This window comes from Brachyistius frenatus, unplaced genomic scaffold, assembly GCF_029030835.1.
Source record: "Brachyistius frenatus isolate BFR_SWC_R1_liver_20210118 unplaced genomic scaffold, ASM2903083v1 Contig_18, whole genome shotgun sequence".
NCBI classification, from domain to species: Eukaryota; Metazoa; Chordata; class Actinopteri; family Embiotocidae; genus Brachyistius; species Brachyistius frenatus.
The window spans coordinates 4,775,782-4,800,473 of record NW_027210617.1 but is presented as its reverse complement, the minus strand read 5'-3'; the positions used below and the strand labels follow the sequence as shown (position 1 = coordinate 4,800,473).

Genomic DNA, 24,692 nt, shown 5'->3' with positions numbered 1-24,692 from the left:
ACACATGTTCAACCCAACAGCACAGAAGATTGGAACAATCACCACACTTTCAAGGTGGACATTCGAGATTATTGTCTCTAATTAAATATCTGACCACATGAGAAATAGGGTCAGAATCTCCCCTTCTGTTCCTGAGTTATGGTGTTGAATAGGGACAGAAAATATATAAAACATATATGCTAGTCACTCTGGTAAAGTCACTGAAGAAGGAGAAAATGATGATGATCCATTAAAAACATCACTTCAAAGCACAGGCTAGTCACCATACATAGTCTAGTAAAAGAGCGATAAAATGGATCTGTTAAATTGAACATTATTGTCATTATTGGCTCTTGGTGAATGGGCATCTCTCATTCCCCAATACTCTCAATATAAAATGGAGACATAGAGCACATTGAAGTGCACTGTATAAAAACCTCAGTGCAGAGCCAGAGGAGCTTCTTGGCAGAAGGGGGTAACAGGGAGACAGGCAGAGAAAGCGAGGGTGAGAATGGAGGCAGGTGTGAGTGAAAGGTGCTGAATAGACTGAAGCGTGAGTGTCAGAGGACGCTGTAGCTCATGGGCCTGTCAAACAGGATCCTGTATTGACTGCCAGTAACATCAGTCCCGGCGCCGGCTCGGAACACAGATCATGTTTAGGATTTTCATTGCGTAACCCCGAGTCTGTCTTTTTTCATGGTGGGTTCGGATTTCGTGAATGGGTTTATAATTAATGCCATGATGGTTACTAATGGTTGTGGCCCGGGAAGCTTTGTATTGCACTCTAATTAGCCATTATAAGTGGTTAGGATTGCTGTGAGCATAAACACACTGTCATGAGACAAAGTGGGATGGCTCTTTAAGAAGATTTTCACTGGAGAGGTCGGAGGATCATGTCATGGAAGTGAACACCCAAAATCCTTCTCTTATTCGGCGGTTATTGCATTAATATGGACATTGATGGATAGAGATCTGCACTGTCCAGTATGTTTGAATGCCAAAAGTCATTTCTTTAACAGGTAAATGAGGCCAGGAGTGTTTGAAGAGGAAATTGCTTCTGCAAACTGCTGTTGGACTTCTGGTTTTGATGCATACAAACATCTGAGATATGGGCGCGATCAGAAATACGATCCAGTGTTTGTTATAAATAGTCTGTTTCAATGTTAACTCCACATCTGGCCCATGTTCCTACAGTTGAGTTTGAAATACGTATGTGTGAAAATGATTTCTTGACACCCTGTGTCTTCGCCCAGAAGAAAAATTAAATACATTGGTGCAATGCAGTTGGAATTAGGTTTGTTTTTCTGCTAGCTCTGCATCCTTTTCCCTGTCAGTCCACTTCATCTCTTTGACCCTGTTTTTATTTTTTTCCCCCTCAACCTGATGAACCAGTAAACCCTAGGCTGCCCGGTTTTAAAGGAAATCACATTTTAGCACTCCAATCTGATGCAGGGGCTGCAGAGCTGCTTAACATTTGAATGAAGGTCTCTGAATCGCGGCAGGTTAAGTGCTTCCATGAAAGCTCACTGTGTTGTTGTGCGCCCTGGCCTCGCACCCTGCCAGGCCCTCCACCGCAGGAACAGGGCTTCAGATCCATCACTGCATTTCCTCCTCAATCTTCAGCAAACAGCCTGCGAGAGGAACAAAACAGCTGGGCTGGCTCATTATGTGAGCAGCCCCATTTAGTCATCATAGGAATGCTTCCTGTTGTGCCATCCACATAGTTTTTAATCTGGCCCCAAAACTATTTAGGCATGAGCGCAAAATGGCTGTTAAGAACAATTTCTTTAGTCATTTACATGACTACTTCCTCCCACCAATTTATCGGCTGAGCTCTGGCTCTGTTCTCTTGTTCATTCGCATCTGGACAACACTCCCTCCCTCTCAGTCATTTGCTGTGTTTACTCATATCTCGCCATTCATAAATCAAGGCTTCTTAAAAATTAGGCAAAGCAGAGGAAACTGGGGAAAAAAGATGCGTCAGGGAGACGCAAAGCAAGTGTGAGGGAATTTATTTCTCTCATTCAAAACAACAACAAAAAATTCCCCCGCTATCTTTGATTCTAATTAAAGCCCTACTCACAACAGATGAGGCTGGCTGCTAAAAGTGTCCCGATTCGCAGTGGAAATGATATGTGTAAACTATGTAATGCGAATGTTTTAGCCAAGCTGTGTTTAATTTTGTATCCCGATGAGAAACCTGCCTCTCCTTAGCTGTCTCGTTGAATCATATGGATATAATTTCATCCATTTACGTTTTTCTGCTCTTTGCTGTGGTTGCCACAGGGCATTTGGAAGCAGGCAGATTAAATGCACATGTTCCTCTCATCTGCAGCCGGGGCACTCTGCTCCACCGCCTCCCCTCTGAACAGATCCTGAAGTGTTGGTGGTTTTCCTCGTTGGTCAGGGCAGAGAAAGACACCTTGTGATAAATCAACTCGTTCCCCAAGCCAATTTTTTTTATACTTATAATGTTATATAACCTGCTTTTGAGCATTTTCACTTTATAAAATGGTTTATTTGTCCTTGTTTTCATTCGCAACCGAAACTCTTTGTCCTTCACTCTGTCTGTCAGGCTCGGCAGTAAATTAGCCCGGATGCATTAGATAAAACTAATCACTGCAAAAAAAAAGAAAAGAAAAAGCACTGGTGGCTGTTAGGTTCTGAGAAACGTTTTCATTTATGGGGGGGGGGCCCTCTGCACATGAGTAATAGTGAATTTCATGCTAGTTAGCAGGCGGACAGTTGAATATAATCCTGAGCTACAATTACTGCCCAGGGTCGGAGGGATAGATCAGCATTGAAGGAGATATCAAAGGATTCCCTCACATCTGTAGCAACCCAGGAAAGCTTGACTGTCAGGAGAGAAAATCCTGCAGTTTATTCTTTGGGAAGAAATGACTCCTGTAGGTGATAACCTTGACTGCAAGGACCACAGTCTGATATTATTTTTCAAGAGAAGAACCTCTCTGCATCTCTCTTCTTACGCCATTCATTAAGGCTCGTAATCAGATTTCTGTTCTACATGTCAGCAGCCATATTTCCCCCATCACTCGTCCATAACGGCCGGTTTGTTCCCGGCATCCGCAGCTCCAGCAGGTTGCTAATGAGCCGCCGCATGTGAGGAGAGTCGTACACTGCTGCCTTTTAGCTCTGACACTGTTTGGCCTTTTCCCTGCCAGTCAGGAGTCATTTCCCATGAAGGCCTCAGGCGCGACACACCGCCATTCGTCTGCATGCTGGCCCATAATCTGTCTGTTGTGATCAGCTGCCTGTCCACCCTTTCAACCCACTCTCGCCCCCTTCAGCCATGTCAGGACGCTGCTGTCATCCCCAATGTTTACCGAGCTATACTAAGCCCCCCTCACTCAAGAGGGAGATGGTGTCAAGCACAGCTCAGGTCCCTCCACGCTGCCAGTGCCGCTCCCCTCGTACGGCGATCAGCTGGTTTACCCCAGACGGAGGTTTTCAGAGAGGAAAACTAAACATGTTTAAAGCAATTATTGTGAGTAGCACCGTCTAAAGTGTTTTCATAGATAACATCAAAGGTAAAATCACCACATCTCTCTGTTTATACACTTTAACCTATGTGTACTTTCTTTACAATTTATATTTCAGTCAACTCCTCATGGTCGATGTAGGGCTCTACTGACACTCAGTATATGCTTCTTAATGTGCATATATTATTTTAAGAGGCTTTTATCGTCTCTATATTTTTAACCTGGGTCAATCTAGTGGGAATATAAATACATACATTTGGATGTATAATTGCCACTGGTCCAAAAAAGACCACGTATGCCAATATGAACACTTTACCGCCCTTCAGTAGTAGTTGTGTTTCACTTGAATACCACCGTACGCCCCGAATATCCAAAACGAAGTTGACAGTCACTGAACTCACTGAAAGAAGTCATTTAAAGCAGCCGATTGGCCGTACTTAAACATCTGACTTTAGCATAAAATTTTTCATGCTGGCTTTCTGGGTAACATCCATGCCTCGAGATGGCAGTGCCTATTGGTTTCCCAGCAGGCAGGAAAACCTCCTACTCAGGCTGTCTCCCGCAGTAATAATACGCTCTACACGATTAACAAGGTTTCCTCCATGGACCCCTAACTATAATTTAGCCTCAAATTTGTATTGCGGAAAAGAAAGCAATGAAAGAGTGATTATTCCCTTATACATAAATACACACATTTGGCACGTCAATAATGGCCGTGTTTGTTTTCCAAACTCAAAAGCTTGGCGCCGTGTTTCAGCAGTCAGCATAGACCGTGTCTGTCATGACGGTGTGGATGTTCCTCTGCACTAAGATTTTTATTAAACTTTCCCACCGTTGCTGCCGCTGCCCTCGTTTCCATCCAGAACCTTTGATTGGCATGACTCAACAATAATATGTGTCCGCTGTACAGCACTGTACGATGTGAACTCTTAAAGACGTTTTCCAAGGTTGTTTGCCGAACCCTGGACAGCTTGTGTCTGTTTAATGCTGAGGAATTGTGGGTGATATTTTTCCTCATCCTTCAGTTCAGTCTTCCTTACTGCAAATGTACGTTGCTGTCTACTCAAGCAGTCGAGTATCTTATCTGGGATCACATTTTCTGCATTTCTTGTGGGCACTTTGCAACATATTGTCCTAACTTTAGCACACCACAGCCATACCATTATCCAATCAGAGCTCATTAGATGGGTACACATTTTAAAGAACCTCTGGAAACAGGGCTCTTTATCAAACCTAAATACTTTACAAGTGCAAATCAGACTCCATAAATGCAACCCCATTTCCAACAAAGTCAGAGCCCTCAGTAAAATGTAAAAAAAAACAAAAAACAGATTGTGATGATTTGCAACTCGTGTAATTGAAAATAGAACAATTATAAATTATAATTTTGGTAATTTTTGACTGTTTAATTAATTGGATTTCTTGCATGATGGCTGTGTTGAGATACTCACATATACGGCTTCTTTGGGGAAGTTTGGCTGATGACAATAAAAAATGCTTTTATAAAAAGCATGATTATATTTCTGAAAGTGAAATATCAAAAAAGGTCTTCTTGTTACCAAAAGTCTTGCATATTGGCTCTAACTTTCAAGCTTAGTTCTCTAGTTAGGAGGAATTGATTAACCCGCATCTTATGTTTTGGCACATTCATGTTTGCCCAGGTTTGTTTTCAGTAGAATCAACTTTACAAACTTTCTAAAAAAAAAATTGTTTAGAAAAATAGCATCTCTGTCCACTGTGAAAGGAAGCTTTTGTTTCTAAACTCATTGGCTCAAAGGTCTTACAAACTTTATGAGGAGCCGTGCGTTGTGAAGCCATAATTGGGCAGATTATCACTCTCTTACCGGGTCATACAGGCACATGCACAAACCCACAGATCAGCGTGGTCACCCAAAACGGCTCTACCATGACAAGCTTAGGTTTCGCCTATATTAAATGGAGCCCCAGTGAATAGAGGGCCCTGCCTGTGCTGCGAGAGTTAATGAAGGAGACATGGGGTGAGTATTGAGCGGAGATGTAGTTGAAGGCCCATTAGAAGAATGGTGTCACTCTCTCCTTAGCCGTAACCCGACCTGTTGTCAGCAGGCTTCACTAAAGGTCAGGGTACAATGGACAGTAGAGGCCGCAGAGCCTCCGCAACAGGTTTTAGTTTTATTTGTACTGAGATGAGCTTAGCGTTTGAAAAAATTGGTTTGAAGTAAGGAACTGTTCCTCGCAAAATACCGTGTGATATTTTAAGTAAAACGTCAAAGTTTAAAGTCATATTTTGATCATATTGAATGCTTTACTGGCTCCCTGTCATTGTTTTGAACTTTATGTTCTTCACACAATATGAATAAAGCCCTCATAGGGTGACAGACAAGTGACTGTACAGATGAGGAGCTCTGAATCAAGCTCCTCTCAGGTCTCAGTATCACGGCGATGCTGAATACCTGTGGGATTAAGTAGATATAAGTAACAGTGAACTGGGCTTCCCATACTGCTGTACAAACATTGTGACTCTTTACACAGCAGAACCTGTAGGGGGTCCTGACGGGGACTGCCTCGTCCACCAATCAGCCAGGTTTTCTGCTTAAGAGCAGAAGCGGATATGCGAGAAGCCTCATGAATCATTCACATGTTAACAAATCTGTGGTGTTCATTGGCTGAGTGGTTGGGATCAAATGAGCCAAGCTGGGTCGAATATGAGCTTGTTTACAGTCACTGTCACTTGTCAGTCTATGCCCTATACACAGCAGAGCACTTATCTCATGCTATGCATTACAGCCCATTAACCGCTGCTGTACACACTCCACTGCTATTAAGATGGCAGCCTTGAGACAGGTGTACCGTCACACGTGCTGCTGGTTTTTAAGTCGATGTGGTTTGAACAAAAGTCCTTGGATTGGCAGTGTAATTCAAGAAAAAATGCTCACGATCATACCACCCATGATCTTAAGCATTTCTTTTTTCTCTTCAATAGTGAATACGTGATGGAGCGTAAGCTCCATCTGTGCAAGGGATTATGGGACTGAGGGAAAGAGTGGGACAAGTTATTCCTGAGTCACACACACACGCACGTATACACAACCCACATATAACCAAAATTGACCAGCTTCACACTGACTGATTTCTTTTCTTGTGTGTGCATGTACATGGGCGTTGGTTTATCTTCCTGTGTGGTCCTGGGCGTACCTGCCCGAGTGTGGCCGTCTTTGTAATCCGTGTGTGCCGTCTTCTCTCCTCCACAGTTCGAGGGCTGTAACAAAGCGTTCTCTCGCCTGGAGAACCTGAAGATCCACCTGAGGAGCCACACAGGAGAGAAGCCGTACCTGTGCCAGCACCCTGGCTGCCAGAAAGCTTTCAGCAACTCCAGCGACCGAGCCAAGCATCAGCGCACGCACCTGGATACGGTCAGAAGCGAAGTCTCTGCTCTCTCGTCTCCCAATGTTTCATCACAGTGGATTCATGTTTAACCAGTCCAGGGCCAACATTTAAAATAGTCGGAGTGTTGCTGCATAACATTATGAACTATAAATGATTACATATTGTATGTCACATGCAGGCTACATTTACTTTCTGTTAAGTGCATTCAAGAATTATATGCATAATTACGAAATTTGCATTTAAATTCCCCTCAGCTTAAGTGTGAGTGTGCGTGTCTGGTGTGTGCTCATACTGTACCTCTTGCTTGCTCATACAATATTAAAAACTGCATTGCCGTCCAAGCGTCGATGCCTATTTCCACATCTTGACAGTGTTAGACTTTAATTTGCTGTCAGTCAGTGAGCGAGCCTTGTGGCGTTCTCACCCTCTTTACTCTCGCAGTGACACGCCACAGATCATTAAACGATCAGTGTCATTAGGCCAAGTCACAGCTTGCGCCATAACGGACTTGGATTGGGGCTGCGAGCTCAGACAGAGCTTTGCCTGTTTCTCTGACCTGCGGAACGGGAAGGAAAGGTTGAGTCAGCCATCGCTGCCACTCGTCATGTCTCAGTAACTCCACCAATTTACCACCCACTTTATCACCAGCCTCATGCCAACACAGCTAGAAAGTTAATAAGTTGCTTTGCTCAAATTATGTACTTGAGTAAGTCGGGATATTTGTTTTCTGTTATTCAAAGGAACTTTTCACTTTTCTCCTCTTAAGAAAATAATTTGGACTTTTTGTCGCACTACTGAAACCTAAACATGATCTGATAATGTTAAACACTTCAAAATCAATGAAACTGATGCTCTCTCCTGCTTTAAACCAGACAGACCAAAAATATATATTGAGTAGTTCTTTAAACAAGTCTTAAAAGATGACATTAAACCCACATGTAAAGCAGGTCTTTATATGAATCCAGATTTAGAGTAAAAGGTTTTTGTTGCCATGGAGTCATTTCCAAGTGAAAGCATTTTTATTTATGTGCCACAAAATTGCTTTACAATCTGAATAACATGCGACCCTCATTTCGAACAAAAAGAGGAAGAAATTGGACAGGTATCATATATACATCTCTCAGAGAGACAAAAACCTCTGAATAATAACCACAGATAGATTTATTTACTTTATTTTATAACAACGCAGAATTATTTTTTTCTCAAAATATATCTAGTGAGCATTGAAATAATAAACAGGTTGTTCTTAAGTTATACGGCAGTAGTCGGTTTGTTATAGTGACTTTCTCTTTATTTGGTGGTGTGAGAAGAAATCCTCAATTTTCTTTCTCCTTCTTTCCATTCCCTCAGTTCAGAAAGGTGGATTCAGCCTATATGAGCAAGTAATGAAAAACCTGGAGAGAGTAACACATCAGTGATTCTGAACAGGGAGAGAGCTATAGTGGCACAGGGTCACCCCAGATTCATTCACTGCTTTCTCTAAAAATATCAAATTAAACTGCAAAGCAGAGTCATTTTTGGCTTATTTTTATGAAGAATATATCACCGGTATGTCACCACTTTCCCCAGTGTTCCTGCATTGGCCGGCCACCAATCCGTTCGCTGCATGAGATAGTAAATCATTCAGAGTTTAAGTAGAAATGTGAATGCACACTTGTGTTATTCTATCTCTGGTTCCACCACCCACTCTTTCCACAGTAGGCTAAACGATACAGCTAATCTGGGACCCCGATGCTTATGGCTTCACATTAACACTCTGCTCAGGCCCTCGCTGCGCCTGCCCAGGCGCCCGCCCTGCCAGAAAAACTTTGGGGGAAAATCATTTTCAAGCTTTAATGATATTTATCCTACTCTGAAGTTGTGCTGGATTTGCTTTATTTTTAACTCGGGGTTCTGTGCTGTATTGTGTACGTTGCTTAGCAAAACAAACATGGCGCGGATGAGTGGTGCCGTTAGCGCCATGGAATAACAATAGGTTATTTAGAGCAAGGTTGAGGTTTGGAGGCAGAGCTAATAAAGACGTATATCCCGTTACACTTTAATGGCCAATTTATACTCCAGAAGAAGGAAAAAAAAAAAAAGATCAACACTCTACGTGTTACTTTTTAATGTGAAAAATTTGAACTGATGAAGAAACTCTGTGTCGGTGTATCATTTTACAAATTTATGTCACACTAATCTGACGATACCTTCGTTCTGCTTGCCTATATGTCAGCACACACACTGACATGTACTGTAGAGATCAGAGCCTGACCGATATGTCGACCAGCCGATACATTCAACTGCAATTGAAATACAATACTGTCCAATCTGCTATGAATTCTGAACGACCATTAAACCACAACTCTGTCATATCTTAGAGATATTTTGGTATTAAAATAGTTTATAACTGATTGTCTCTTTCCTTTTCATCCATTTTCTGCACTTCCTCTTACTTCACATTCTGTGTCTTTCTCAGCTGAAAGGTAAGACTTCAACTTTACCTTAACTTTCATATTTACTGCCTTTTAATTTTGCTCTTTCACATTTTTCGGGGAATCTTCTTTAGCTGCTCTGCCCTGTCCAGTGCCTGATCTTTTTTACAGTAAAGGGAAATTGAATGCATTTCACTCTGAGTACTGATGTGAACTATTTTCTCTCGCCTCACAGAAACCGTATGCATGTCAGATCTCCGGCTGCACCAAGCGCTACACAGATCCCAGCTCTCTACGCAAACATGTCAAGATCCACTCGGCCAAAGAGCAACAGGTGCGTAGAAAGGTAAGAGACTCTGTGCTAGAGTGTTAGCAGGGGTGTAGTGCCGTTTGTTGAAGTATTGGAGCGCACCTTTGACACACGCACGAACGCATTGTTGTGGCTCATTTATAAGGTTGTTTAAGCACTGTAGTGACAAGTTTACAAACAATAGTCAATAATGTGATAAAGTCAACAATATAATCCTGCTATTTTTAACGATTGCTCTGGATTAGTCATCTAAAGTGTTTTTGTCCGATTTCATTCATAGAACGTTCCTACAATTGTTCCACAGTAAAAGCTTTGTTAGGAAATGAAGGGCTTTTATTTTGAAACAGATATAGGAAGTGGGGAGTTTGTGTGAATTAAACATGGCAAAAAGGTTGCGGAAGAAAACGAGGCTTTGAGTCAATCAATACACCTTAAATGGCAATATGACAACTTTTGACCATTTCTTGAGTCTCTCACATGACATACTGTAGGCTTTAGATATGATTGGATTTCCACGCACTTAGAAAATGTAAATTCATTTTAACCGGATCAAGAAGTGAAACATTTTTACCTCACTTGGAGAAAAAGTGTCAGAGCATCGTTTGGCACTACACCCAAGAGTGTAAATAAAACAACTATACATAGTCCATTACCAAAAAGGGATCGGAGTTCTGTCATGTTACCACATGACATGTGTTATTTTCTTATTTTTTGAGCATCGCATTAAAACAAGCAAAATTTAAGTTGAACTTGAAGTATAGGAGGCTTTGCCTGTGTAAACTAGAACACTACTTCTACATTAAACTTGTCTCGAAGCTTCTGTTTATCTTCATGTTGATGAGCTGTAAGAAGTCGATATATTTTGTACCTTCGGGCAACAAGTTTTACAAACAGACTCCATTATATAATCTGTCCTGTCCTGATGCGCATTATCCACAGAGCCATCCAGTTGGTTTAATTGAGGGGTTGTGAGGGTGGGGTGGAGGGGTATCTTTGAGAATCGTTTCCCCAACAATAGATCAGGTTTGACCACATTTCATCATGCTCGTGGTCAACAGCCTGTTCTTTCCCTGAGTGGAAGCGGGTAAATAAGAGAGAGAAAGGGCTCATTGTTGTGGAAAGGGCTGGATAGTGGCAGGCTGGATGATGTGTTCCTTTGCTTAGCGTCGTAAAGGGAAACACATGTGTGCTTGTAGCATTGTTAATAAGCTGTAGTGCGGAATACCCCAATGGCCAGATGTTATGGACAAATGTCAAACAAACGCTCTTACTCCACTCTTGGAGTTGTCCCAGAATAAAAAAAAAAAAATGTTAGAGTGACGCTGTGGAGAAAACAGAGCCCCAATTACATGTGATGAATGCTTTGCAAGGCACTTGCATGAAGGAAGATACGCACACATTTACTATTATACAGTATCTACGAATGAAATCAAAACGTCGATGTGGCTAGCTGTAAACCTGTTCAGCATAATCATGTTAAAAAGTAAAATCACTTGTGAATTCAGGGGCCAGAAAGGCCGAAGGTCATAAAAGATGTAAATCACTGATAAAACTATCTATCCACTTGGCTCATTGCTCTCGATGAACTCTGTGGGAATAATAAGAGGGTGGCGTAGATGTCAGACCAATTACAACTTCAAAAATGTGGAATTGATTATTATGGAATAATAAAGGGTGGATTTGCAGATGGATGGACTGACAGACAAATTGAAAGGGTCTGAAAAATGATGGATAAAAAAGCTTTGTGGACGACATCGTCATCAGTAAACAGAGCAGTGTCTTGAAAAGATACACTTTACTTTCTGATTCAAATAAATCAATGCAACACTGCCAGGTTTTTATGCCTCATAAAGTTATCACGTTTTACTATTATACACTCCACTGAAAAATATGTGTAAGTCAGTATCGTTACTATCACAGCCTGATGACAAATTTGTGATTTTCTGATATAATTAACTCACATATTAGATTTAACTGATTCTAAGTTTTAACTGCTGTTCTTAAGTTCAATATCAGCCAAGATATTCATATCCCTAAATTAAACTGAATACATGTTCTCTGAACACAGGGAAACAATTAAAACAATTACAAGTGATCAATTAAAAAAATTTGAATTGCACAATTTTTTTTTACATAGAGAATAGTTCTGCAAAACACACATTTAACTGTTAAGTAGCAAACTGTCAAAAGCCCCTCTTCCACTGCCTGTACCACCGCTACTCGCCTTTGGTACTAGATATTTTGTCTTCCAGTGCGAAAGGTACCCCCCTCAATGTGGCATTGTTGCTATAGCGACGCCACATGAAACTACCACGATGTGCGACAGACACACAAACAGTGTAGGAAATGCTTCGGATACTGTTCTTGATTCTCGGTATGAGACAAATTTCAGATGAGGCTGAAGGCAGCCAGAGGAAAAAAAAAAAAAGTTTGGAAAATATTACATCAGAGCAGGACGTCCCGTGTCTCTGACCTGTCACTGGTCTGCAGGGTTTTCATGTCACCCTTTAGTATCAGCTTAGCTCACTTGGAACCTCGATGGAGGGGATATCAAAAATGACACCAGGCACTATTCACAACGTTTGCCCTGTGGAAAACAAAAATAGTGAGTAGAGTTGAGCCAGTACTGGCAATGGAAAAGGTATGTAATTAATGGCTAGCTTTGTGGCTTAAGTGACCCATTTAGACTGAAGAGTAAAGGATGTAGCAGAATATGCCCCGACACCTGATCAAAATAGTTTTAAATTACAAAATGTTATGGCCATTTTGCCCAACAAACCTAATAATGTTGGTGAAGTTAGCCGCTAACCTCACCGACGTTATTTGTTTATCATACTGAAGGAGCATATCACACAGTGCAACATTGTGATATGTTTCTAATACTCTTTGGACAACAACTGAGCTGTGCAGCACAGAGGAATCAGCTGTATCAGGCTTTTGCTACACAAGAAATACTTGTTATTATTAGGTTACCAGTTTAGTTTAGTCATTGCTGGTTCAGATTCATGAGATTAGTTGACAATAAGGAACCAGACTAAAGTCATAAATGACTAATAGGTGAACTGTACATAGCAGATAAAGTTTCATTAATCCTCATCTGATACAGGGGCCTAAGCAGATGCCTGTCATAAATTTGGGAGATTCCCCTTTTTCTCCAGTCAGCCTGTTAATTCTTTTTGGCCATTCTGCATTACACATCGCTGGTTTAAAATCCTTGTCTTTGTGCCTACATCAGATAATCAGCAGTAGAACTATCCCAGTCTCGGTCTGACTTTTCAGGGTCTTTGAAGCTGAATCTCCTGAGCAGAGGAAAGATGCGGTTGTTAGCACAGTCCTGATGTCTACCTCCCCAACTGTAATGTCTCATTACAGATAAATTCACTGACGTGTACAACAGAGGTCAGCTGTTGCACTGATCCAGAAGGCAGATGTCCCATTTCACCAACTGACACAAGCTTCCTCAGGTTAAAGTTTCTTTGTGTGATTGTGACTGTCCAGCTGAAATGTGTCTTCAGTTGCCTCCATTACTGTTGGCAGTGAGAGAAACAGAAGCAATCTCAGATTGGCTCTCAGTTGGTAAAGCGATCACTTACTCATAATGTCTCAGGCCAAAGCGTGACTCAAAAAAAAAAGGAACATATTATCTTTACCCGTTGTTTCCTTTAGCTGACAGTGTATTCTTGTTTGCTGGATGACTGTTTCAAATTATTGTCACTGTCACGTTTTTAAAAAGAGGAACCACAAAAAAACACAAATTGACAAAACTGAAGCTGGGTTTTTAGTCTAAGGTTGAGTTCTCTTTAAATGACTTAACATTTATTGTAAACATTTCATGTTTATTCTTATCTTTTCATGTTCTTCTCAGCTCCGGCCCTGCCCTCACCTGGAACAAGACGTCCTGAGTGACTGTCTGTCCATGCAGCACCTCCAGAGCTCCGCCTCCTCGCAGCACCTCTACAACGGCAAAGATGGTCGTTCTCCTGCACTGGGCCAAGACATCTTCACAGGTGCACAAAAGATGCTGGCCAACACCTCCATAGTATAAGTCCCTCCCACATGAACGCTTCAAGTGATCTCATACTTACTGTATTTCACCAAAACAACTCAGCTCTATAGTTACATTTTCACCAAACATGCCAGAATAGAAGCTAATTACAGCTTAAATTAAGATCAAATATATATTTTACCGAGTTATACCACTTACTCAGTTGCTTGTGGCTTGAAATACCGCATATCGCGTGACACCAGCGGTAGCAGTATCCTGTGTGGTTGCAGAAAATGAAACTGGCCGTGTCCCAAAACACCAATGGCCACGGAGTATTTGTTCCAAAACAGGAGAGCGGGCCAACAAGTGATGTCTGACTGCCAGAAATCCCAGCACCTGGCAAAGCAATCACCGAGTCATCGGTGGCAATCAATAGCCATGTCAACATTCCTGCAGATTTATTGTGGTCATTTTCTGCTCTGAGGCAGTGAAAATCATACTCAGTGTCTTCGGTCAAACATAAATAACTTACACCACATAGTTTATGTTAAATTGCTCGCGCACATTTTATATCAACATTTAGGACGTTAGAACATACTTGGTTATTTAAGTTTAAGAAGGAAATGTTACAACCTCCAGCTTTTGTTTGTTTGGTTTGTATCCCATAACTATGTCACGTTAACCTGTCGTCTTGTCACGCAAAGCCTGCAAAAACCATTAGCAGCAGCTGCACTTGGAAAGCTTTATTCTTCACAGGTGGCCTTTAAAACTTCCACTTTTCTAATTGATGAAGTTGACCATCGCTAAAAGTCAGCACCGCACCGGATTGGGAACCAGAGAGCGATAAATGGATTAGAACAGTCTTAAAGACAAGAGAGATGCCCCGCAGATTCCTCCGTTTATGGACACATCTGTCCTTGTTTTCTGCCTGTACCCCATCCAGGCTCCCCGTTGCTCTCTGTTATTGTTGCTGGAACTCTGCGCACCGTTGACGACTGTAAACGCTCAACTTGTCTTTGAATGCAGAACTGGCTCTCCGTGTCTTGGCTTTTTACCCTCTGCCTCCCTCTGCTTCTGAGTGGATGCTGCTTGCGCTCTTGTTTTAAATGGTTTAAAGCCCCCAAGGAGCTCACAGGATGCAGTGTTATTCAAGGCTAGCAAAAAGGTCGCAGGTTGGCATTCAGGATGTCTATTTACATGAGTTTGACTTTGTTCTTGGGCCAATAGGATGCATGCAAGAAGTGGGGCAAATTGGGCAGCCATCCCATCATTAACACTTGTGGAGCAGAAAATGAGTCATGCTTCCAGTCAGAGCTAAACCCGTTTTCCTGTTCGCTGCGCTTATTCACATTTTTGCAGCAAGACTTACGAGAAAACCGCCTCTGTTTTATGGAGTGTAATTAGAGTGTTCCCTGATTAACCAGCGGAAGGACTCATCATAGTTTTAGAACAGAGGTTCACATGCTCCTGCTGTTGTGCCGAGTGGCTAATATACCTCTCATGAATTCAACCAGAAGCTTTTCACAGCCAACCCACAACATCTTCAGAACATAATCTGCCACTAACTCTAAAAGAAGGAACATCAAATCCTCCCCGTCTCCCTCCACAAGGAACTCACGATGAAATTGAGGCAATCACAGCCATTATTTGTCGACTGTTTTGCCGGTGTGGTAGCAGATGTTGAGGCTAAAGGGGAAAACATTTAAGGTCTGTGATTGATGATTTGGGGGTAATGAATCAAGCTTGTAACCATTTCAGAGTGCTGTCAGATCGTGCCTCGGCATGCTTCCACTTGAGAACAGCTGGGTCTTGAAACTGCAAAACCAGGAGCACCAATCTTTTCCTTAAATCTGCCCCTGTCTTCTGCTCTCGTCGCGGGTTAACTGCTCCAGACAGTCAGTGCGCTTCTCTTCTCGTGGATGCTGGGAAAGAAATCAGCTGATAGACAGAACAGAAGATGGAAACAGGAAATTTACTGTGCTTGGAGAGGAAGAGGAGATCAAATTTAGTCTTTCCTAACAAGACTTGGAGTCTACAAGTTCTTGACCAGAAGCAGTCTTTCCCTCTGGAGCAACATTTTTAAATGTTGATGGAATTAAACGGCTGGAAAATTGTAATGTTTGAAAGGTTAGAAACATTGCAGCAGATTTGTAGAGTGAAAAGTCCAAATAGATCTCCAAAGGCCAGTAAATAAATGCGCACGGAGGGAAGAAATGAACAGGACTCTTTGGGAAAATGCAAAACAGCCAACTTATCAAATGTTAAGATTCACTTCTTGTCTCCGATTTATCCTTGTGGCGTTTTAAAATAAACACCTTTGGAGTTTAAATTGCTGCATTTTCAAGATGTCACCTTGAGCTTTGAGAACTCAAATGCATTTCCACCAAAAATATATGAATAAAAAAATAGTGACAATTATTGCAGTTGCAGTTACTAGTTTGCAGGGCATTTTGAATAAGTAAATGGTTCAGTATTTAGAAGTCATTTGCAGCTTGAAACAGTAGAAAAAGTTGCCGACAGGCAGATAGCATGAGTAGAAAATAATGGCCTCCCCACAGAACACTGTGTCAACAATATGTCGATCAACTATCATTTTGAAATGATCAAAAAGTGAAAGACCCTTTGGAGCGGAGTCAACAAATTATAACGTTCTTCTCTACAGCACTTTTCCTCATTATATAATGGTAACCTTATTCCTCCTTTCAAATGCCCTACTGTTCAAAGACACGGCCCAAACACATGTAACGTGTTAGTTTATTATTGTGTAATAAGAGAAAATAGCTCAAAGGACAAACAAGGCCAATCCCCGTGGCAGCACAAACAATGTACCCCAAATTACAAACAGCGCAAACACGGAGCATTTTATTTTACAAAGCTCTCTGATTGGATGAAGGTTGTCAAAACAAAATCCTGTTGCCATGAAATAGCTTCTAATTTGCTCAAAGGGGAGATGGAGCGTGGGGCCTCGAGTATATTTGGCACGTTTACTGAATTAGCTTTGTTTGTCTTTCAGGCCTGTACGCTGGCTCCAGCACCCCCCATCACAGCGCCCCAGTGGAACTGCTCTCCCCCGCCCCCAACCCTGCCTCCGCCACCGACCTTCCCTCCCGACAGCACCGACTGGACCGTGACCTCGGCAGCCCCCATCATCTGTCCCCGCTGGCTGCCATGGACGGCACGAGAGACGGGTGAGTCCTCCGTGGACGTGTAACAAACTGCAGATGTGTTCGAAACAGAGATTTGTCATACTCAATCTGATGGTGTGGGTCACTGCAAAGGGTGGGAAAATTATAAATGTGTCAGCAGGGTGGGAAATAAAACCATAAATCTGGTGAAAGTGCAGCAAACGTGATTAATGTGTGGAAAATCTACAAACAATCATGTAAGGCTTTGACCCAGTCCTGTCACATGAACAAAACGGACTGTTCTCCAACTCGTACTGAAACCACATTTATGAGAAGAAATGTCACATCACAGTCTGATGCAGTCAACCTTTTATAGTTAATGTTAACAGGAACATTTAACAGAAAGGTGAACAAACTCCGTCTCAAATCATAAACCAGAAACAAACAATGTTCCAACATGTGTGTCCGTTTCTCTGTGTGTGTCCGTATCCTCACAAAGGTCAGTAACACTTAGTGAAGTGTGAACTGTCTTCACGTGTTACGCCCTACCCTGATATTATAATCACACTGTTCACCCTGTGCCTCCGCTGTTTTTCACCTATTTATCATCGTGAATCCAGGCCGAACCCTCTTAGATCATCTTAGGTTAAGCCTCGCGGCCCTGCTGACAAACCCATTTTGGCCACCTCACTGGAAAACAAAATCAACTTCTCAACCCCCACCCCCCAAGACGGCCCTCATGAGACGAGGGGCAGTGCTGGTCACCACGCGGTCAACGTGACGCATCAGCAGCTCTGTTTCGGGCAGATGGGATTCACACTTTAATGACAGCGAACTATCAAAGCAGTGTGATAGTATCATCTTTTTATGTTGTCAGCTGTTTTACCCTCAACACACTCTCTAAAAACAGAAAACCTCGCCAAACAATTCCTATTGCTCAAACTCCTATGGCTCAGGACCATCGTCCACTGCTGTTGTTCAAACATACAACAAATACAAACTAACTGCATTAATTAAACCATCTCAAAACATGAAGCATCTTTCAGATAATTGCGTCAATAAGTACATCTGGAGATACTTTTTTTTTTTTTAAGAAAAGGCAATAAAACTGAAGACAATTAGGATTATTTAGTAATTGCACCAGTGTTGCTACATCTTTTGCAAAGAGGAATATGTTTTTATTTAGCGGACTGTCACGGGAATTCATTCATTAACTGTATTGAAACATGTCTTTACAAATCTGCCTCTTACTGATAATTTAAAAGACTACATAGAAATCCTGCGACTCCTGCTTTGCTCAAGGATACGTAAGCAGGGATGGACAGCTCTTTGCATGTATCCGTGTTGTTCCTCCGTGTCTGCGTGAGGCGCAGCATGTTTCCTATTAGTGCCATTGATTTCCCCAGCGAGAGCCCGGGTGTCGTCAGGAGGCACAGTGTGTACTGTACAAAACAATGTGTCTAAAACCGGGGAGGTAGAGAAGGAAAACAGTCTTTTACAGTTTAATAACATTGAGAAAGAGTAGATGGAATCAAGCATCATAAACTCTGTGTTACAAGAGTGATTGTGTTACATAAACAAGCTTTCTTTTAACTCTGTGGTCTGCGCTCGGGGTGTCCGTGTGTGTATATGCACTTTAACAGGAGTATATACAACGCAGGCACAGAACAGAATGAGGTTTGATGTCTTTCTTTAAGAGCTGCGCATACATTCGTACTCGTGTGTGAGTTTACATGTAGCTGTCCAGGAAACTCTCATGATTGCATGTGATTGGAGTGTGAGGCACAGCAGACCACCGGCGCAAACAGCGCTGCGGGCCGGCGCGGCGAAACCTCTCTGGATGTAAACGTCGGAGCGCTGCGCAGGGAAAGTCGGGCGGTGTGGAAGCATGTGGAAGGCGGTGTGTTGTTTCAAGCCTCGAGAAGGCAGAAGGAGAACGCTGTCGAAATTACCTTGCGGTTTCTGTGCCTCTTTTCTCAGCAGCATGCACAATTACCAGTGCGAGGACAGGCATTGGAAGTGAAAAGGACCTGAGGAAGGGCAATACTCAGTTACACAGGCGGGGTGACATATTGGATTTGAGACATGGCTGTGTTCCTTTAGGTGCTTGATGAGGAACATCTGATCATTGTGTGTGTGTGTGTGTGTGTGTGTGTGTGTGTGTGTGTGTGTGTGTGTGTGTGTGTGTGTGTGTGTGTGTGTGTGTGTCTCTCCTTTCCCTTCTTCGTGTATGTCCCACCGTAAGCTCTCCCATACTTGTGACGTGATGACAACACTGCGTTAAAATTACAGCAATTTCCAAATTTACAGATTTCATCAAATCAAGATGTTTGACCCGTAAGCAGTCACGAATACACACCACACGTACACATACTGTAGCGCTGTTCATCACGCAGTAAAGACGGAGGGCGGGGCGAGGAGTGAAAAAGTGAGTTGTGGCACAGACGCGCAACTAGCCGAGCATGAAACGTCGACTTAGATTTGCCTGAAGATGGAGCATTTGATTTACATGTTTAAAGCCTTGAGTATACAGGCGGCTGCCAAAGTCAATAGCAGCGCCGCACTTGTTTTTCCCAAACGGTTTAGCAGGACATTAAACATTTTGACAAAATTATCAAACTAACTTGCCTCTGGTGTGGCAGCCTCTGACCTCATAGCTAAATGTGTTTACTCTGGCTCAAATGGGCCATTTAGACCCCTTTTACTTTGTAAATACCAGTGTCATTTTTCTGAAGCTAATATTAAGATATGCCAGTTCAAATACATTTGGCAATCGCTGTGGCACGAGCGTGCGCGCGCGCGCGCGTGTGTGTGTGTGTGTGTGTGTGTGTGTGTGTGTGTGTGTGCGTGTGTGTGTAGGGCCCCTCTCATAGAGATGGCTGTTCGACCATGGCGGCCTGTGCTCACAGAGAGATGGGTGGTAAATGTTGTCATTCACTGCTTCGGCCATATGTGGTTATATAATTGCGGAGGGGGGGCAGGCAACTGCCTTCACCTGCGTATTGATGTTAGAGCCCCTCTGCAAATATTGGTCCGAGGTGGTTTGATACCTCGGCAGTGATTGACGCAGGCTAATTGAATTAGAGCGGCAGCAGAGACGGCACAGAGCTGCATTAAGAGTCCCTGCTCTGAAGGGGGACGTTCACGGCTCGTAACTCTACACTCGCTGTCCTCCGGCCATTATCCTTCTCCAGTGATCCAGAAAACGAGTGTCACATCTCACAGCCCCAAACAAAAACATTTTTGAGGTAGTCACTCATGGCAGCGTGCGGTCAGTCGCTCATCCTGTGGCGCTCGGTTGATAATGTGTACTCTTCAATTAACCCGTCAACACAAACGGTTAACTCGGGAGTAAAAGGTTCAGATGATTTACTGTAAAAAAAAAAATCTCTCAAGAGGAGGATGGTGATTAAATATGGATCCTTTGTGTTTGGGGCGGTTGTGTCTTACGGGACTAGCAGAGAGCTCTCGGAGCCTCAGAAACATCCAGAGTCCCGGCCGGGGCTCTTCACACTGGGGGCCTGCAGGGCCGGCTCAGCTTTAGCTTCACTTTAGCCAGGATGCTGTTGTCTGCCTCTCGAGCGCTTGTTTTAGTTTGCTAACCAGAAACAGAAGCGTTCCCACCGATGTGCGCCAAAGAAGCAACTGTCATCCATCAGAGGGGCTTAATGGTCGGCTAAAGGAGGGCTGGTGGGGGGTGGGGCGGGAACAGGGGGGGTGGGTGGGGGGGGCGGGAGGGGGGGGGTCTGATCCCTGCTCCCTGGTGGGACAGTTAGCTGCAGGTGAAGGAAGACGAACGAGGAGCAGAGCAGCTCTGTTCGCGAATCCTCACGTTTCTTTCCAGAGAGCCAAGACTTCTTGGTGAGCTTCCTTCTAATGGGTCAAGCTGCAACGTTCCTGGACAATCGAGGCGCACACACCCGAGGACCGGTCATTTTTGGTCTGGACCCGCGCGGCTTCAAACGGTTCGGGGTCGGTTGTCCCGCCGACGTCCTCGCGGCATTTCAAAAAAGCCAGAGTTTAATCACCAACTTCACTCTCATTCCCAGTGACATCACCTTTAAAGTATTACTCCCCAAAAAAAAAAAACTACACCGGGCCGCTGAAGTTAAAGTCACTGAAGTGAGTAAAGGGTGAGGTCACAGAAACCATTTAGCTTCTCAGCCCTATAAATAACCTCTCCTGACATCTATTTTTTTTTTTTTTTTTTTTTTACACACGCTTTTTGCAGTACAGGTCAAAGTTCAAAGCAGCACAAGAGAATTTCAAATGATCTGTACACGCTTTCTAACCTCTCGCCCTTCTCTGTATCCGTAAAATCGCGTCCGTCGATCCGATCGCCTTCACCTCCGTCCCCCGTCCCCCGTCCCGTCCGACTCCACCTCCAGAAGTCATCGAGCCAGTGGTCGAATCTCGTTCTCGTTACAGCGGGACAGGAGCGGGCGACCCGGCTGGAAAAGGCGGCGGATAGCAGGATGGTCCGTGAAGATAAATTTCAAGTGGGATGGGGGGGGGGGGAATTAATGTGGGCATATGAAAGATTCCCTTCATACCTTGAGCTTGAGCAGCTAGCAAGCTGGGGACTTAGCGCGAGCGGGGCCGGGGGCAGCTGGCAGTGATTAGCTTATGATTCACTTTAGCTGCACATAGAGGCAGCTTGTAAAAAATATGAACAGTATAACTGTTTCCTGAGTTTGTGCTGACAGCGGCTCCCCGGGGGGAACGTTGCTCTCTGCAGGAACACATGGCCACGCACTGGGCCTGTGCCAACACATGGATTAGCCGAGTTCTCCTCGGACCGGACCGAAACACGAGGTGCCGCACGAGCATCTTCGGTCCGGGACACCGAAGTCAGGTGCGGGCCGTGTATGGTGCGCGCTCAACGTGGAAAATGGTGACGGCGATGATTTTACAATGACGGGTAAAAAAGGCAGTCAGAGCAAATACTTTCTCCAACCAGCTGTTTCTCCCCAAAGTCAACAGTCCTGTCACCTCAATTTTTTAGTTCGTATTGATTCGTTAATTCTGCCGACCTCGGCTTTTGGAAAGTCCCCCTCTTCATTCGTTTCCAAGCGCCGGGGTTGAGGTAGTTTTGAGAACTCAAGTAGCAACGCCTCACCATCGAGAAAATGCTCCTTTCCAAGTTATTTCGAGTGCTCATTTAGGGTAATGAAGGTAAAGCCCCTCTGTTATATAATTATTCACGTATTGGCTGATTGAGGTCATAGACTATAGCCTATTTAAAAGTGGATGTAGCTTTCAGGCCTGAAAATGAAGTCCACGCGGAAGTGCCATAAAGTGCAATACCACCGAGGGCCACTAGGGGTTGGCTCTAAAAAAAAACCTACTGGGCCCGCAGACTCCCATTTAACTTCTCTCATGAAATACAAAATCAATCATTTTTTTTTCCACAAGCCACAATGGCGTTGTTTACGAAAATCCCTCCTTCTTATTAGTTTTCTGGCGGCCCATCTGAAAATAATGGCGTAATTAATTAGGCCTCCAAAAGTAGTTTCGTGGTGCGCGTGTTTGATTCACAGGGCTGCGGTGCGGTCAGGTTTCCCGCTATAGGCGGGGTGGGGGCGTAGCGCCGTCGGGGTCCCAATCGGATCGAGTCAACTCAGCAGCCCCCCCCCCCCCCCCCAGCGCATCCAAATATGGTCACTTATGACGACACTGACGAATTCAGGTCTAATCGATAAAAGTCTATGATATTTATAAACTCATCAAGCTTTGTCGGTAAAAAACGGTGACGTAACAGCTGTCAAATGAACGTGCAGTAAATGGCGCAGTGTTTAGCCCTAAAAATGCAGTGGAGTCGAGTAAAACAAGAAGTGAGTCCCTTCGCGCTCACTGGCTCGAGGTCTGTTTGTCCGCCACATTTCATGGGATCCACTTGCGTGTTATACGAGGCAGACAAGACAGCGGGCCCAAAACGCGACCTCCGTCACAGAAACGATCCCGCAGAGGATTCTTTACATACAGTTTTACGACGACCTCTGTCGATGAAGGCACAAAACACTTGGGACGCCCGGAGCTGCGCGCCGCAGCGAGGTAAAATGTCAAATAAATTCGGCGTTGGCACGAAAGCTCTCCAGCTCCTTGCACTTTCGTTCGACATCGTTTACCGTCTCCCTCCACCGGCCGCTCTCTGCCAAATGCCCTGCGCAGAGCCGCTGCCAGCTCCTGAGTGCTGGGTGGAGCGTCCCTCATGCATGGAGCAGTAGGTCATACGGGCCGGCTCCAGCCGGGCCGGCAGCGCGCAGTCATCTGAGGGCTCGGCTGCCCTCCGGCAACACTCTGTCATCACATTCATACAGCACTTAGTGCAAACCATATGCCTCCGCAGCGCAGGCAGCACGTAGTAACACAGCAGCAGTTTATGTGTTGGCATTCCTGATATGCAGTCATAAGTAGCTGCTGAATATTTGAGGAGGTGATTGGCCGGCTCCATTTTTAAAAGGCAGGCCTGTTGCGTATCAGTCTGGATTTGGACCAGATTGCCGTTTCATTAAGTTGATGTCGAGTGTGCGGCATTAAGTCGTTAAATCGGGGCATTTTGAGTTTTGTGCAAACTTTCACATTTTAACATTTAAGGCGACTTGTCTGAAAAAAAAAAAAAAAAAAAATACCAGACATGCTTTCTAACCGCCTCTGGATTCTTTTATTACCACGGTGTGATGAAGGCACGTGTTAAATATCGGTCAATGTTTACTTAAACTCGTGCCGCCGCAGTCTTTACGTTAAAGGAACAGTTTGCGTTTTGCCGAATTAGATGACAGAACTGATCCCACAGCTAGTTAGCTCAGCTGAGTATACAGTCTGGAAATGGGGAAGCAGCTGGAGGTAAAAATGTGCCTTCCAGCATCAACAGTTTACAACTTATATCGCATTTGTTCATTCCGTTTTGCATTTGGGTTGTTGTGTTTTTGTATAGAGGAAGTAAACAGCGGGGTAATTGGTTAACGGTAGGGATATTTTTGCTACCTTTCAACTGATACCTAGATGGTGGTATAGATCTTGTTATCTAAGTCTGAGCAAGAAAGAGAATAAGCATATTTTCCAAATATTCCTGTGTAGTCAAAACATTCAATTCAGACTAGTGACATGTTGTATTTGGTAAGGAAATATTATTAGGTGGCATTAAAGGATCAGTATGAAGGATTGAGTTGGATCTGTTGAAAGAAATAGAACATAATATTTAGAATTATGTTTTCATTAGTGTACAATAACCTGAAATTAAGAGTCATTGTGGTTTCTTCAACTCGTATCTGCGTAGAACCCGGCGGCCATATTCACAAAGATTCCTGAGACTAAAAGTTCCTCCTCGTGGGCAAATTCTAAGAAAATTCTTTGGAGTCGTGACGTTTTCTAAGAATTTCCCCTTAAAGTTCGGAATAGATCTTTGTAAAGATAAAAGTTATTCACAAAGCACCCTGACCCTTAATAGAGCTCCTAAGGAAAAAAAAAAAAACTGTTTCGGTGCAGGGAGGAGGACTTTTAAGAGGCTTAAGAATTTCTTAAGGAGAGGAGAAAATTGCGAAAGTACAGCGAAGTAAGAGAAATATTCTTCAAACGCAGAATGACAGCACATTAATAAAACGCTACAAACGATATCGTGCGGGGATGGTGTTTGTGGTCAATCTCATTCCTCCCACTCAACACAATAACACGGAAATGAAAGTGATCGCAGCGTGAAGATATTTGGTGACTGGGAAAATGACTCGAGTCTGTCGCAACCTTCATTAGCAGTAATCACACACACAAAAAAAGCATTTCCGCTTTGCTTTGATTTCTTTAATCACGTGATTGTGGTTTTCCCAGCAAACAGTTTGGCTCATAGATGCTGAGACTGAAGAAAAATCGCTCTATTTAAATATTTGCCAAACCTGGCACAGTGCAGTTAAGTTTGAGATGACATCCCTGACTGTGATGTGCCGCTTCTGTTAAATATGTCCAAAGTCAAATCTTTATTTAAATCATCATCTGCATCTGCAAATGCTAAAGTCCCAA

At 43.5% G+C, this 24,692-nt stretch overlaps 1 protein-coding gene across 1 annotated transcript in view; it reads left to right on the top strand.

Annotated features, from left to right (window-relative positions):
- Positions 1-24,692, top strand: part of LOC138618919 (zinc finger protein GLIS1) — a 71,261-nt gene that overhangs the window by 42,754 nt on the left and 3,815 nt on the right. The window contains exons 5-8 of the mRNA XM_069695013.1: positions 6,710-6,871; positions 9,495-9,605; positions 13,435-13,576; positions 16,568-16,742. Coding sequence (XP_069551114.1) covers positions 6,710-6,871; positions 9,495-9,605; positions 13,435-13,576; positions 16,568-16,742 — 590 coding nt within the window. The remainder of the gene's footprint in view (positions 1-6,709; positions 6,872-9,494; positions 9,606-13,434; positions 13,577-16,567; positions 16,743-24,692) is intronic.